At 43.1% G+C, this 14,867-nt stretch overlaps 1 protein-coding gene across 1 annotated transcript in view; it reads left to right on the top strand.

Moving 5' to 3' along the window:
- The window catches only part of UPP2 (uridine phosphorylase 2), a 162,879-nt gene that overhangs the window by 61,617 nt on the left and 86,395 nt on the right, over window positions 1–14,867 (top strand). Inside the window, exon 4 of the mRNA XM_086956668.1 lies at window positions 14,097–14,211. Coding sequence (XP_086812794.1) covers window positions 14,097–14,211 — 115 coding nt within the window. The remainder of the gene's footprint in view (window positions 1–14,096; window positions 14,212–14,867) is intronic.

The raw sequence follows: 14,867 nt of genomic DNA, 5'->3' as shown, positions 1-14,867 counted from the left end.
GAACCGAAGATCAATGTATGCAAGGTGCTAAATAATTTTTGGTAGTGCCCATCCCCTCTTTCTCAAAATGTTGTGCCAGGTATGTTGTCTGGATAGGTTTCGGTCCAATACACTGACATATAATGTGCTCCACATCCCACTCCTTGTGTATGCCAAAAGCAGCAGAGTTGTTACTGATGGGGAGCAATAGAACAAACATCCACAAAAGGCCCATTATTGAGTGTGACCCAGACTTTAGAGTTTGTCAGAAAGGATTCTCCATCACAAACATGGTACATCTCCTGTCCGCTCCTCATAAGTGTGTTCTACCCAGGGACAGTGGAATTATTCAATTTTGCTGCTGCATCGTATTCCAGATAATTATGAAGTAATTACAGTTGCCACATAATCGACCATCGCCTGTATAATCTGCAGATTTTAACCCCCAAAAATATATGGCTCAAACATATCAAAAGTTACTAAAAACGCAGCAACATTGGCTGATGTGCAGTTGAAGGTCCTTCCAACAGGATGACTGGTTATCCCTCTGTTGCGTATTGCTGTATTTGGTGTCAGACTGGTACAAACATGGTGAAAACCTTTGCCCAGGTAGTTATAATGTGTGAAAACGAGGTAATACTATCACAAAATGTGCTGCATTAGGTAGTATAATTTGGTTTTACTAGCCACATACTAGTAAACCCTGCCCTTTAATTTAGTCCTCCCTTGCTGCGTTTTCCAGTGGCTCAGGTTATACACTACAGCACTTGCAATACGGCAGACGGGATATCTCCCACGTTTGTGACGGAGTATCCCGTCCACCAAACTCTCAATAAGGTCCTTAGTCTTCGGGTAATCATGTCATTCTCAGTTGATTATTCACTGCATTCTTCCTTTAACTGCTGAAGGAAAGGCTTTTTTACTCCTGAATATAAGCCCAGCCAACACAGCCAATTTATTAACTTGGATCTACACTATTACCAAAAAATGACTCCCAACTAGAACTTACTGCGAGGAACGTGGTGTATGATACAAGTTAAAGATGACCTATGAGGGATTTGAGTGTCTCCCCCAACTACAGAATAAAAATATGACTGCTTTTAGGGGGAGCAAGCACCTTACCAAGGATAACTTCAACCTAAAGGCAGCAACTGCTCTTCCTTGCTTTATTCTAACCTCAGTAAGGATGTGGGATGTATACTTCACCTTCCCTCATGTATACCTAAATAGTTATCTAAATGTATGAGTTATCAAATGATGCATACCTAGTTGAGGGCAATGAAGCACTGCACATTTTGGGGGTGATGTAGATGGATTTTGTATCATCTACCATCAAATGGGAATGTACATCTTTGAATTCAACTTTACATTTCACATATTTCACAGATTTACATTCTAGGTCTAAATCTGTTTTATTGAATTTTTATGAAACCGCAATCCAGAGTAACTCTTCACCTACATCCAGAGGCTGGTGAGGTAGAATGAGTAATTAAAGGCAGGAAATGGAGAAAAGAAGTCAGTTCGAATGTAGGGTAATTTATACCAAAACCAATAAAGAGAAAAGTTAGGGTCTACTTGACAATTCCATGTTCTAAGAATGCAACGTGTCCATGTTATGGGGCAGGAAGTACAGGTGGGGACTTCCCTTGTTCGTACAAGTCATTGCCATGTATCGTCTGTGTGAGGTGAAGTATTCGGAGGTAAGCTGGACAGGAAAGTTCCCTTATCTCCTGATATAGGAACCGTATACATAGCCCCTACGTCATCTCAATTTGCGTACTACCACTGCTGTTAACTTCTCTATGCCAAGGAGCCCTCAAAGTTTATGCTGACAATCCAGCCTCCTCAGTGTGTCATTGGTGCCCCACTTGGACAGTATTACTTGTTTCGCCATGCAGAGGGCAAGGGTAATAGCTTGTCCCCTGGCAGACCGTAAGGGGTATGTTAGTGCATTGCGCAGGCAAAACACAATGTAGCTGGGGAACCTGGGAAAGTCAGTGATTTACATCTCATTAATGGCCGATAGTACATCCGTCCATATTTGATGCAGTTTGGGGCAGTGGCAAAAAATGTGCTTCAGTTTACCTACCTGACCACACTGCCTCCAACAGCCATGCTCCTCGCCCTGCTACCATTTTGCTGTTCTAGCAGGAGTGCAATACTGGTAATGTACACTTTTTAGCAAGGTTTCCTTTCCAGAGGCACTAAATACAGATGTGAGCGCAATGTAGAATATCTGTCTATTCTTTAGGGGTGAAGGGGCGTACACACTCTAATTCCCAGTGTTGCCGTGCTCTGTATTTAGCATTAACTGTCTAGGCTTTCAAGAAGGCGTATATATATCGGAATAACTCTTTTCCGTGGTGCGGGTGAGAATCCATTTCTCAAAAGGTGTGATGGCTCGGTTTGCATGTGGTCGCATGCCGAACTGTTTAATCCAATGTCTGATGGTGACATATTGCCAATTCGCACTGGAAGTAATGCCAGAATTGAACTGAATTTGTGTAAAATCCATAATGCCTTCGTGATCAAATAGACCGCTAGCCTCTAATAATTGGCGACCTGCCAGTGTGATAATGCTGTCCCCTAAAGGGCCAGTGGGAAGTCAGGATTCCCTAAAATGTGTGTCTGTGGTGATATACCGGTGTAAAGTTTATGTGTCACCTGTGCCTTGTCCTATGTGCCCTCTGTCACCCTTACTATGGGGGAGATGTAAACCCCTGGCAGTCGGTGTGGCTTGGGGCACCAGGGTATTTTCCAGATTTGAGTTCCCGCTATTACTGGGTCTGTAAAGCATCAGTGTTTGACCTAGAACATTCTACTAAGTATCCAAGCTGTGCCCCCTGGTAGTACCATGCCAAATGTGGGACACCCATGAAACCCTCCTTCATAGCCAAGTACGCTTGTTTCTTTCCCATGCAGGCTTTTTTACCAGCCCCTATATAGTCTTCGATTAAATGTTGCAGCTTACCAATGACGTGTGGGGGACTGTAGTGGCAAAGTCTGTATCAGGTAGAGGACCTTCGGTAGTAAGGAAATTTTAACAGCTGCAAGTCTTTCCAGCCAGGAAAGGGTGCCTTCCTTCCATAACCGCAAGTCTGATCTACCTGTGGAAAGCGGTGCAGCATAGTTTAGTTATACTGCATTTTTCAATGTGTGGTGTATTTGGAGGCCTAGATAGATGACCCCTGAGTAGCCGAGAGAAGGAGAAGAGCTGTTCAAATTGTAGCCAATCGACCTGAGGGATTGCTAGGCCTAAGAGCCTGAGATTTGTAAAGAATAACCTAAAAGCCGGATGCTTTCCTAAAGGCTTCCAACTCCTGCACCAGTGGAGGAAATGACAGGAAGGGTTGTGTGACAGTAATCATGATGTCGTCTGCATAGTTTGTTCTCCCTGCCTTTCATGGTGACTCCTGCTGTTTGGAATTTCCAGTGCAGAGGCTCAGCAAATGGCTCCATGTAGAGTGCAAAGAGGAGCAGTGGTAGGGGGCAGCCCTGTCTTGTGCCACAGGCTATATCAAAGGATTGCAACAACAGCCTGTTAGCCCTGACCTTGGCCTTGGGGTTAGTGTAACTGCACCAGACACAGCACCGAAATCTGTCACTAAAACCTGCCTTGGCCAGCACCAACTGAAGATATGGCCAGTGTACATGGTCAAATGCACCCGGACTGATGGGGGTCTACCATACCCTGCATATGGGGCAAGACGGGCCGCCAATATGCTACTGAAAATCTTGGCGTCTATGTTCTACAATGAGATAGGACTATGTGATGCACAGTAAGCAGGGTCTTTCCCTGGTCTGGGGAGCACCGTGATAATCGCTTCTTTCATAGTATCTGTAAGGGTGCCTGAGGTGCTAAAGAAGTTATACAGATGGGCCAAGGCCATCACCAAGGTTCTTATAGAAGTCAGAGGTGTAGCCTTCTTGGTCAGGTGCTTTACCAGGCTGCAGGCATGATACAGCTATGATCACCTCGTTAGGGTGGATATCCCTTTTTAAGTGTTCAGCACACTCAGCTGGAACACAGTCCATGTGACCTTGGCATCTTCTGGGGCTTTTCTCTCTTCTGTTTAGAGTGTCAAGCAAAAGTGATCAAATTCTTGTACGATTTGTGTCTCCTGATACACCCTGTTCCTCTGCGACCCCTCAGTCTCCATTATTCTCTGTTAAAGCTCATGAGACTGTAGCCAATGTGCCAGAAGAGACCCTGCTTTATTGCCTCCAGCATACTATTTTTTGTTTAGTATGAAGAAGGGCATACTCTGCTCTGTCAATTCCTAAGGTTTTAAGTTCTTTGTGAGCCAGCATTAGCGTACGCCACATGGTATGGAAACATGTCTTCTTATGAGCCTCCAATAGTTCTTGTACCTGTCCCTCCAGTCGCAACCGTCTGCCCTTATTGAACCTGGCAGCAATATTTATCAAATTACCCCATATCATGGCTTTCAGCATGTCCCATAGGAGTGCGATGGAGGTTCAAGGTGTCTTGTTGGTGTTGAGAGAGTCGTGGATTGTGTCATTTATTAAATTGACAGCGGATTAGGTGTCAGAAACCTGTGATTGAGGTGATGGGTGCATATCTGAGGTGCAATGTCTGGCATGCTTTACATAATGGAGATGGGTGAATGATCCAACAGAGTAGCAATGCCACTGTTCAGTGCTGTAACAGCTGTTGTAAATAATGGTGAAGTAAGGAAGAGGTCTATCCTGTCATAGGTTTGGTGAGCTGCCAAATAAAATGTGTAGTCTTTAACCATCTGGTGTCTCAAGCGCCACACGTCTATTAGCTCCATGTCCCTCAACCACTGAAGACCTGTGGAAGTGAATGCCCCAATCTGCCCTATTCTCTGGGCTGATCTATCCATGAGGTCGTCCGGTACCAGACTAAAGTCTCCCCCACAAGGGTGTCTATTGGGGGTGACCATCAAGGCCCCTGGCCTTCAATGAGAAGGCTTTGTTATAATCATCTGGGGCGTATGTGTTAGCTAGAGTGAAGGTGTATGTGTTCTTTGTAATCCGTAGGGAAAGCAATCTACCTGGTATATCTGCTTGTGTCTGTGTGACTCTCTGCCCGGGAAGTGTGTAGCCAATAGGACTGCCACACCAGCTCTTTTTCTTGTGCCAGAAGACAAGTATTGGCAATCAAATCACCTGCATTGTAAGTGTTTCCAGTCTGCCAAGTGTTTTTAGTCTGCCTCAAGGAGGTGGGTTTTTTGAAGGAGGTAAATATCACATTTGGAGTCTCTAAGCAGGGAGAGGAACACCAGGCACTTCACCGGAGCACTGAGGCCCTGGACATTTAAACTGAGTAACTTAACCATGTGGTAGAAGACATCCTTTAGCCAATGACGTGGGGACTGGTTAAACAATGACCCTGTCTGCCCAGCACACTTGTCTAGACATCCTCGTTTGGAGTTTGGGTATCTATGCATGTAGTGTTGAGTAGTGGATGAGAGGCGAAAAGACAAAGTGGTACAGTTGGGAAATTCCTTCAGCTGGAAACACCATAAGGGGGTCCATGTCGACAGCGGTTGGACATCTCCGCGTGGAGCCGGACATGAAGTCAGAGTACCACCACTTGAAATGGAAGCTTCAATTAAGAGGCAGCGGTACTGCCGAGGTTGCCAAATCTGTGCTAGGGATAAGGATCCTTGGGCGGAATGTCCATCAAATAGGGCATAGATAGCACAGTCTATTGTTAGTCATTGTCAGAGTCTGACCTTGTTTCAGCATTGTATTTGGCATATCAAACCTTTCTTTCTTTGCAGATTTCCACTTCTGTAAGTTTGGCAAAGGGTTTTTTCACTGATCTTGGAGGGCGTTGTGATTTGGTGGAGGAATGAGGTGGGTCACGTGGCTTGGGTTGCTGGTTCTCCTTCCCTTTGGGTATCTCAACGCCCAATATAAAGGGCTCTTCTTCCAGTGTGCGGACAACATGGGTCTCCTTGTTCCAGATGAAGATAATCGCATTTTGATCTTGTACAGCCGCTGTGATAATTTCTGTCTGGTAGAATTGCAGGTGGGCCAGGATGCCTTACAGCATGCCTAGGGAATTAGCAGAATGAGCCACTCTATGGGTGCAAACCAACGCAATATCCTTCCTTATGGCTGATGTAGCAGACAGAGGAGTTCTGTGAAGTTGCGGCTACTCTGGCCCCATCTCTGATACCCTCCCACATATTTACATTTTAAGGCACGGGTAATTAAGTGATTGATCAAGAATGACTCAATTTTCATTTTCAGTAAAGTTCCAAGTGCCAGAGTCCCACGCAAATAATCATGTGCCAAAGTCGGCAAACACATCTAAAAATGGATGCCATGGAAAATAAAGCAGCCCTTTTTCTTCAGCATCTTTTTCAGATGTTTTTGTGTATGCTTCAGTACAATGCGTGTGACGTCTGTAAGGTATGAGTCTGCCCAATCCACGGGTCATGCAAAGGTCAAAATATTGGCTTTGCCAATACTTGCATGTAAATGGAAATACAGATCCTTCTTTTCTTTTTTTTAAATTGGTTTTTATTGGTCAAAAAACACAAAATAAAGGGGCTAGGATATACAGGTTACACCACCAATTAAGTATAGCATTGGATAAGTGATCAATTCCAGGGACACCTACAGGCTTAGATTTGTTTATCATCTTAGCCATGGTAGTTACCTTACAGTGAATACCCATCTAGATTACACTAACTGTTGAATGAACCTTATGCCTTATAGTCTCTTACTAGCCTTTTGAACGCCTGTGTAATTTCTGCCTATTATCTCATACAAAAGACTCCCGTTTGTTCTTCTGTGTGAATATTGAGCTTCCGTTGTTACTGGTCGGTCTTCAGGATCAGTTTGATACTCTCAATGGTCCACCTCTCGATCTATCCAAGCCTTAATAGCCGTAATGGCACATGTCAGTGGAAGGATCAAGTGGCGGAAGGAAAGGAAGAGAACAGCAGGGAGGGAAACCTGAAAGGATAAAACACAATCATATAATCCTTGCATAAATTGTCACTAACACATATAAACAATAACAGTATATGTAATGCCCCTTCCTATACCTGTAACAAAAAAGAACAACACTCGTAGAAGAATAGACTTCTAAATAAGACGTGCCTGCTGTGTGGTAACCCCTCATGTTGGGCTATAGCTGCAATGGAAATAAAACATAGAAGAAAACACACGTTGAGTTTTTACCCCTTCTGTTGTTAACAGAACGATCACACCAATGATAAGTATATAGACTTGCTAAAGACCTACCCTTACCTGAACTCCACTCCACATCACAGGGCTAGAGCGTACTCCATACCACTCCTGTTAACCCCTTCCATGCTCATGATGAGCTCAGCTAGTCATGCAGTTCACTGCTAGTGTGCTCATGACGAGCTGAGCTCGTCATGAACAAGGGGATTTAAGGGAGTTCAGCACCGAGGGAGAATTGCTGTAGCATTGAAGGTGTTAAGATAGATTCAGAACAACACATGAGTAGTTACCATTGTGCCAACACTCCAGTATCCAATCAACCAAAATATGATAAAACATTGATAAGTATTCCATTGAATGGTTGCTTCACCACGAGTGATTTCAATAATAAACGATGTGACAAACGATGTGAACATGAAAACAACTATAAGATGTCATAAAGAAAGGTGTCAGACAATAATGAGCAATACTAAAAGGAAAGAGTTTACTGACTAGTATGCGGCAAATATTGTGTAAACCACACAAACTTCAAAGGGAGTTCAGCCCCCGGACGACCATACTGGGCAAATGCACTTCATATGCTTTGTAATGTGCTTAGCCCCCAGCCGGCAATAGCGGGCGAAGGTGCTTTAAATCTACGTATCGTCCTCCTCACGAGCTACTAGCTCACCAACGGAGGACACTTCTAAGTCCCGGCCGACAATACCGGGCGAAAACAAAAAGGCGCCTTTCCTCCTCTGCACAAGCAGCCGCTCAGCCAACGGAGGAGGTAACGCCTAAATCGAACAGAAAACGGAGCGAGAGTTTGTGGCCTTGCACCCTTACCAGACCTCTCCTCCTGGGACTCCTCAGCACCTTCAGGACAACAGTGAAGGAACTTCTGACGCTGTGTCTGGTTCTGCAACTTCTTTATGGGCCGTCTCTTGCCACGTCATCATGATGCGCAAGGCACCCTGGGAAGTGTGGTTTCTTTGAGTGGTGGCTCTATTCAGCTCAGGACCGGCTCCGCTCAAACCTCCAGATTGTGCGCTCGTGTCTGGCAATTGTAATGCATTGCCTTTATCCCACATTCTCCTCTAGTACACTTTCTTAGGTGATGATGTTGGCTTCCCTGCCAGCCATGTTATCTTACATTTTGGTGTGAAAGCTTGGGCCATCTTAAACATCCCAACTCAACAAGATGGTCTTTTTAACTGCTTTAGAGGGAAGAAAACAATCGCAATTTAACCTCATTACAGTGTAACCAATCCTGCTGCACAATAACTACCTGACAACTAATATTGAGTTTAGTAAGGTTTAATTATAAATTCAGAAACAGATTTATATATATCAGTCTTAACATCATGGTAAAGAACAATAGGAACAACAGAATAAGTCTGAATCACCTAAAGAGATTTACCCTTAACCCTATGTAACAAAAAACATACAACTAATACTGTTATAGCAATGCAAATGATTAAGAGAAATAATTGAATGTTAAATTGCATCAGTTGATTTTCAAAGGTAGGCATGAGCAGGCTACCTTTCCCTACACTACCTTATAGGGGACAACCTTAAACTAAGAAGCATTGAATAAGAACCTATAATAGAAAGGTGTCAGCTGTCAGTCTTCAGTAGAAGAAACTCCATCTAAGGCAGGGGTCTTCAAACTGTGGGGCGCGACCCCCAGGGGGGCCGTGGAGCGATGCAAAAGGGGTCGCGCCTTCACAGCCATACTTCTGCCCAGGCCCAAGGGCTTCAGCCCCCCTCCTCCCTCGTGTGTCTCTCAGCCTGGCTGCTGCTGCAGTGTAAGTCGAACTGTGGGCTCGGCTGGGTAGTTTCTGGAGTCCTCTCCAATACGCCTGAGTTTTTCACAGTTCTTCAAAGACCATTTGCATATTTACATGCCTTTTGTAAACTGGTTACAGAGGCTTTGTTTTTTTTCCTGGTTCCAGTACCCCCTGGGCCCCCACTCTGCCTGTTCCTTACATTTGTATTTTACAATTACTGCTGTAGAGTGAGAATGCATTTAATGAAAAGGAATATAAAGTAGGGTTGCCAAAAGAAAAATGCCTGCCTGTTTTGTTTAAAGTACCTGCAAAGACCTCCTCTTGACACTAAATAAACGTTTAAATACAAAAGTATGTATGAATTCGTTATGTGACTTTTCTGTATTTTTGCTCTGTCAGTCATAGATCATTGAGGCAGCCCTAGAACACAATTAAAAGTGCTTTTTATTTATATTTGCTGTTGGAAGTATGCACAGATAAGTGCTGAAAATACAGCTTAAGGTGACTGCTTATTTTTGTACCGACTAGGCCATCAAAATATTCTGCTGGCAACCCTAACCATAGGACTGTATGTTTGTTGCAGGATGAGCACATTATTTATTTCCTCCACCCTCGATACCCGATTAATGCCGCAAAAGCCCACACTGCCGTCAATAACATGCTGAGTTACTTCAAGTGTCTGGAAATGCACCCTGCATTCAGACAACTCGCTCCTCATTCTCGCCCTTCACTTTCACGCTCACCATGCACTCACACTGATCACCATGCGCTCGCACCATTCACCCGCTCACCCTGCGCTCACAGTGATCACACTGCACTCACAATGCACTTGCGCTGTGTACCCTATACATCACCCTGCAGTAACCTGAATAAACTACGCATCCTGCACTCATGTGACACTTCACTCACTTGTCCCCCTCACTGCTCAATATGCAACTCACTCAAACAAGCCCATCAGTAATCGTACATTCATTCGTCCCATTCTGAACTTGCTTCCACACCCAAATTCATACGCCACCTCACTCACCCTGCAGTCACTCCTCTTACCCTACTCTCGCACTGTTGCATCGCTCACCATGCCCTCACATGGACACTCTTGTCAACCACACAATGTGTAGATGGTTAATGTGCCTGCTACAAAGCACGTGTACCATTCAGATAACAGAACTGAGTGTGAGTAAACTATGAGTGGCGCTATAAAAAATTGAAATGTTTGTCATAAAGGTGTTGTAGAGAGATGAGGTGCATTGTTGGTGAGTGGCAGTGAAGGAATTCATGGAGGAGGAAACCTTGGTGGGGCACCAAAAAGACTGTTGCACCGTGTGCGACCAGTGTCGGGACCAGCCCTGGCTGGGAGTGTTAGTCCCCTCCGAATTTCTGGTCTAGTGACTCCCATACTTCTGGCTGTTATTATTATTTACATTTGTAGTGAGCTACTGTTACCAAAAGGTGTCCTGAGGCTAATAGCCATCTGCTGCCTGTAGGCAAATGAGAAACACACAGAAGGAGAAGGAAAACAAGCCAAACGGGGTAACCTACAGAGCACAGAGAAAGCTTTTTATATCTTCCTAAAGGATAATAGACTCTTGGTGGAGCGAAGCAAAGGCGGGTGCAAGTTCCATAACTGCGCGGCCTGCATCAAAACAGCGAAACAGACAACTCATGCCTTCTTGAATTAGGGAACAATAAGTAGAGTGGCACAGGCTGAGAGGAGCATACGCGTCCGACCCGTATGCTTGGTGAGGAGAGATGAGAGAGGACAACAAGGGAGTGAGAGAATTCGATTGAAGAGGTCAGGGATGAGGAGAAATGCAAATTGCCGAAGAGAAGTGTGGACACGCAAGAAGTGAGTGTGAGCCAAAGGAGAGGCCTTCTGTTAGAACAACAAGGAGATGTGATAGGTGAATGGGGGGACTGGAGAGGTGTAAGATACAAATAGACAAAAATTTGAATGGAGAGATTTGAGGTGAATGAGAAGTGCTGAGGGGCACGGGAGGTGACCGGGCCAGAGAGGCCATGAGATAAATGCGAGAGACTGTTAGAAATGAGGACAGTGAAAAGACCAAATGGTAAGAGGTGATTAAAGGAGAAGTGAGAGGTTGAATGGGGAGAGTTCAGAAGTTTGTAAAAAGGGGTGAAACAAAATGGCCTGCAAAGTTAGGAGAAGAGAGAGGGATGGAAGGGAAGGGGTGAGAGGAAAGCTGCATGGGTAAACGGTTTAACGCTGCACAAACCACCTGTTTTTTTAGGGACCCGTGCTGCTCCCGGCCAGGGCCAGGTGAGCTTCTAATGTGGCTGCACCTATTCCTGCAGAGTGGAAGGCCCTTCTCAAAGGTTGACTAAAATCTTTCTGATGTTAATTGCTGTATTGTGGTTATAAACGGGTACTGATGGGGTGAAATCTTTCCTCCGTGTTACTGTGTGTAAAGAAAATTTAAAAAAAATGAAGTAATGCTATCCCAAAATACTCGCCATCACATACCATCACTTACATTTTCTTCCCACACAATTTAGTCTAGCCTGTCGCATAATTTGGTCCTCACCTGCCTCATAATTCTAGTAGCCCTGCCTACAGGATTAGAAATATTTGTCAGGAGGGGGTCCTTACACCTCAAAATGTTGACAGGGGGGTCTCTGCATTCAAACGTTTGAAGACCTCTGATCTAAGGGCATGTAGCATGAAGCCACACAAAGCAGAAGAAGAGGTTTGAACCTCATGAAATCCTAAGATGTCTCTCTATCCCTCACGAAGTTATAGTATAGGATATTAGTAGCATTCAAGGTATATCAGGTGAACAACTTTTCATGATTCCAGCACAAATTTCCTACTGGCCCGACCTTTACCATATCAAAAAGTTGCTACTTCATTCGTCCTTGGCCATTCTTCTCCTCCGCCATGGCAACTCACCTCCTTGCTTGTTACTGTGTTTTTTCTTGCCAAATCCTTATTCAAATACCTTGCCATCTCACTGAAACGCAACCCCTTCCTTTAGTAACTAATGAAGATGTGTCTGCACCTGCAATAGAAACAAAAATACAAGCAAACACATTTTACATTGGAGGGTAAATATGAATTAGATGTAAGACTTTAACTTAATCTTGTGCTAAAACATTTGTTGTCAACTTAATAGTGCTCAGTTATAATGCTTGCACATTTCTAAACGCATAGCAAATGCAGTTTCTTAACTCATTAATAAATTGAGAATGAGTACGAAAAATACTTTCATTCAAGGTATACCAACATGAATATTATTTCTTTTTACACATAAAGAAATGCCTAAATATTAGTCTACACATACACTTTATTTCAACAGCTTCACAATGGAACACGTCTAAACTTTAATTTCTTTTAAAATATAAATATATAAGTGCAAAACATTTATTAGTCACATTTCTATGCACCACATTTATAAGTCTCATTAGGTTTCATGTGGAGTACTTCAAATATACAATCCTCCATCTTTTCTTAGCAGCATTAGTACCACGGAAAATATTTGAGTGCTGACTACACATGATTGTGATGCACTCGTATAGGACGGGATCAAAATTACACTATTCCATGGTCCATCTGCTTGTCTTCACAAGGAGGAGAGGTCTGGGAATGATCTGGAGCCAGCTGGTCTCAGTCTCCCATGTGATGCTTGGACTCTTTGGATTCTGGTTGTTACCCTTCATAGTGGACTGAAAATGTAAGCACTTACAGATAACTGTGTTGGAGCTGAGAGTCGAAGGGTTGACTCTCACCAAGGCTAACTCAGTGTTTCATCTTTCTGAAGTTGATAGTTGGAATACCATTAAATTAATAGTAACAACTTATTTACGACACATTGGATTCTCAATATTTATGGTGTAAAGTTCCAGCTGTACCAAGTAGCTAGTATTATTAATATAAGCAGGGAGCGTTTCATGATGGGTAAGTGATAATGAATTTTGAATGTATCAGAATCTGCCTAGTTGCAGATACTTACTGTCTCGCCATTCAGGTCTTTACAACAGAACAAGGGTTGTAAAACACCTTAGAAGTGGAAATGTAGCATGCGTAGAATTGTTATTTTAGTTACACTCAACCTAGTTTGACTTCAGTTAGGGAGGTTTCATGTGGGTTTGTTTGATATGAGGTTTAGTGATTCATAGAGGCTTGCTGTTTATTCTTCTGAGGTTATGTGGTTGCATAATGGAATTAGTTCCCGATTTGTCTATATTGGTATGGTAACCAGGAGAAAGCTTTGAGGGGCTTTGAGTTCTTGAATGATGTAAGAAAATTACATTTGCTGTCAGTCAGGTTTATTCGTTCATTTATATCCATTTCATCTTATTCTGAATGTGAAATTAGGGTAATGTTTCTTACCATAAGGGTGTTTTAGTGATTTGGTAGACCGTAAAGGGTTTGCAAAATGGATCATGCCATGCTTGAGCCTCTGCCATGTAGAATACCATGTTTCAATAGCCTTGTCAAAGGTCACAGAGTGACCCATTGTCAGGATTTCCAGGTGTTTCTTCACCACGAGGAATGTGAACATTTTCCATAGGGTTTTTCAGTTCTCCGCTTTAGTGGGTACATGATCTCAAAATGGTGGTAATCGTGCCAGGATCCAAAAGTTCCATGTAGTTGAGGGCAGAGAGAGGGATAAGATTATTAGGATATTTTCAGGGATATCTATTCTGGTCTACCATCTGATAAATTTGTATTATCTCAAGATAGATGCTGATTTTGTATTATGTCCTCAAAATTGTCTTCAGTTGTTGCAGTATTTAGTCTAAGGAGTCCCATTTATCCCAATTCATTAATGCTGCCAGAATGAACAGCCAATCAAGGCACCCTTGCACAGCAACAGTAGTCTGTCTGACACTCTTATTTGATAGGAGCAAATTCTAGCAGCATGAATTATTCTTCCATATGCATGAACCTAATATAATTGATATTAATGTGACCTATTAATCTATAAATTAAACATATTCCTCCGCTAAAGGGCGAGAATATCGAAGCGTTGTTCTCTTTCATACCAGAGCCGAAGAATTGTTGACTCAAATTAAAACATGAATAGATTTAGTGGCTGAATGCTTTTTACAATATTGCATTATGTTCCCTTCAATTAAAAATATGAACATAAGCTGCAAATGCTCTCATAATGATTGCCATAATTCTTCTGTCAACAGCACGGAATGGGAATTCCTTCAATTTCCATTATGCTTCATGAACTTATTAAATTACTTCACCATGCAAAATGTCGAGATGTTATGATTATCCGAATTGGCACATCTGGAGGAATAGGTAAGCTTGTATTTTATGATTGTCAGACAAGTGCTATAATAAGAAAATATGTATCTTCTCTATACTAAAAGATTGCAACCATCAACTAGCAAAATAAAGTAAGCACTGTTGTGTTCTATCTGAGGATACATAGGGGCATATTTAGGAGAGCTTTGTACCGCGCAACATGGTACATGCAAGACGCAATCCTCTAAGTCCGATTTATGAAGCAATGCAAAGCCACTTTTGCATAAATCGCTGCATTGCCATACTCTAACCAAGGGAGTCGATCCTTGAACGTTGCAGAGGGTGCTCCTATGCTTTTTGATGCATTTCCAGATTTACAAGGAATGTGCCAAAAAGATACACCTCCCTGCTTTCTGAAGCTTAGGCACGGTAGCCTCCCATTAAGGGTATTTACCTCTAAATGGGCTAACAAAGAGAATATTGCGTGCCCTGCATGCAATTACAAGCAAGAAGATGTACGCCACGTTCTGTTTTTTTGCCCTGCCTACCAAGCAATAAGGAAATGCTGGTTGATTCCACTATGTAGGAACCTAGGATTTAGACATTGTGTCCAAGCGTGTAGGGTCTTAAGGTATGATACCCACCCCCCTATTGTTTTCGCTGTATCACGGTTCCTATTTGGTATGTGGCGCAGACGGAAAAGCTTTGTA

This window comes from Lissotriton vulgaris, chromosome 2_1 (assembly GCF_964263255.1).
Source record: "Lissotriton vulgaris chromosome 2_1, aLisVul1.2, whole genome shotgun sequence".
Lineage (NCBI taxonomy): Eukaryota > Metazoa > Chordata > Amphibia > Caudata > Salamandridae > Lissotriton > Lissotriton vulgaris.
Note: the sequence above shows the minus strand (reverse complement) of the source record. Positions and strands in the feature narration are given on the sequence as shown.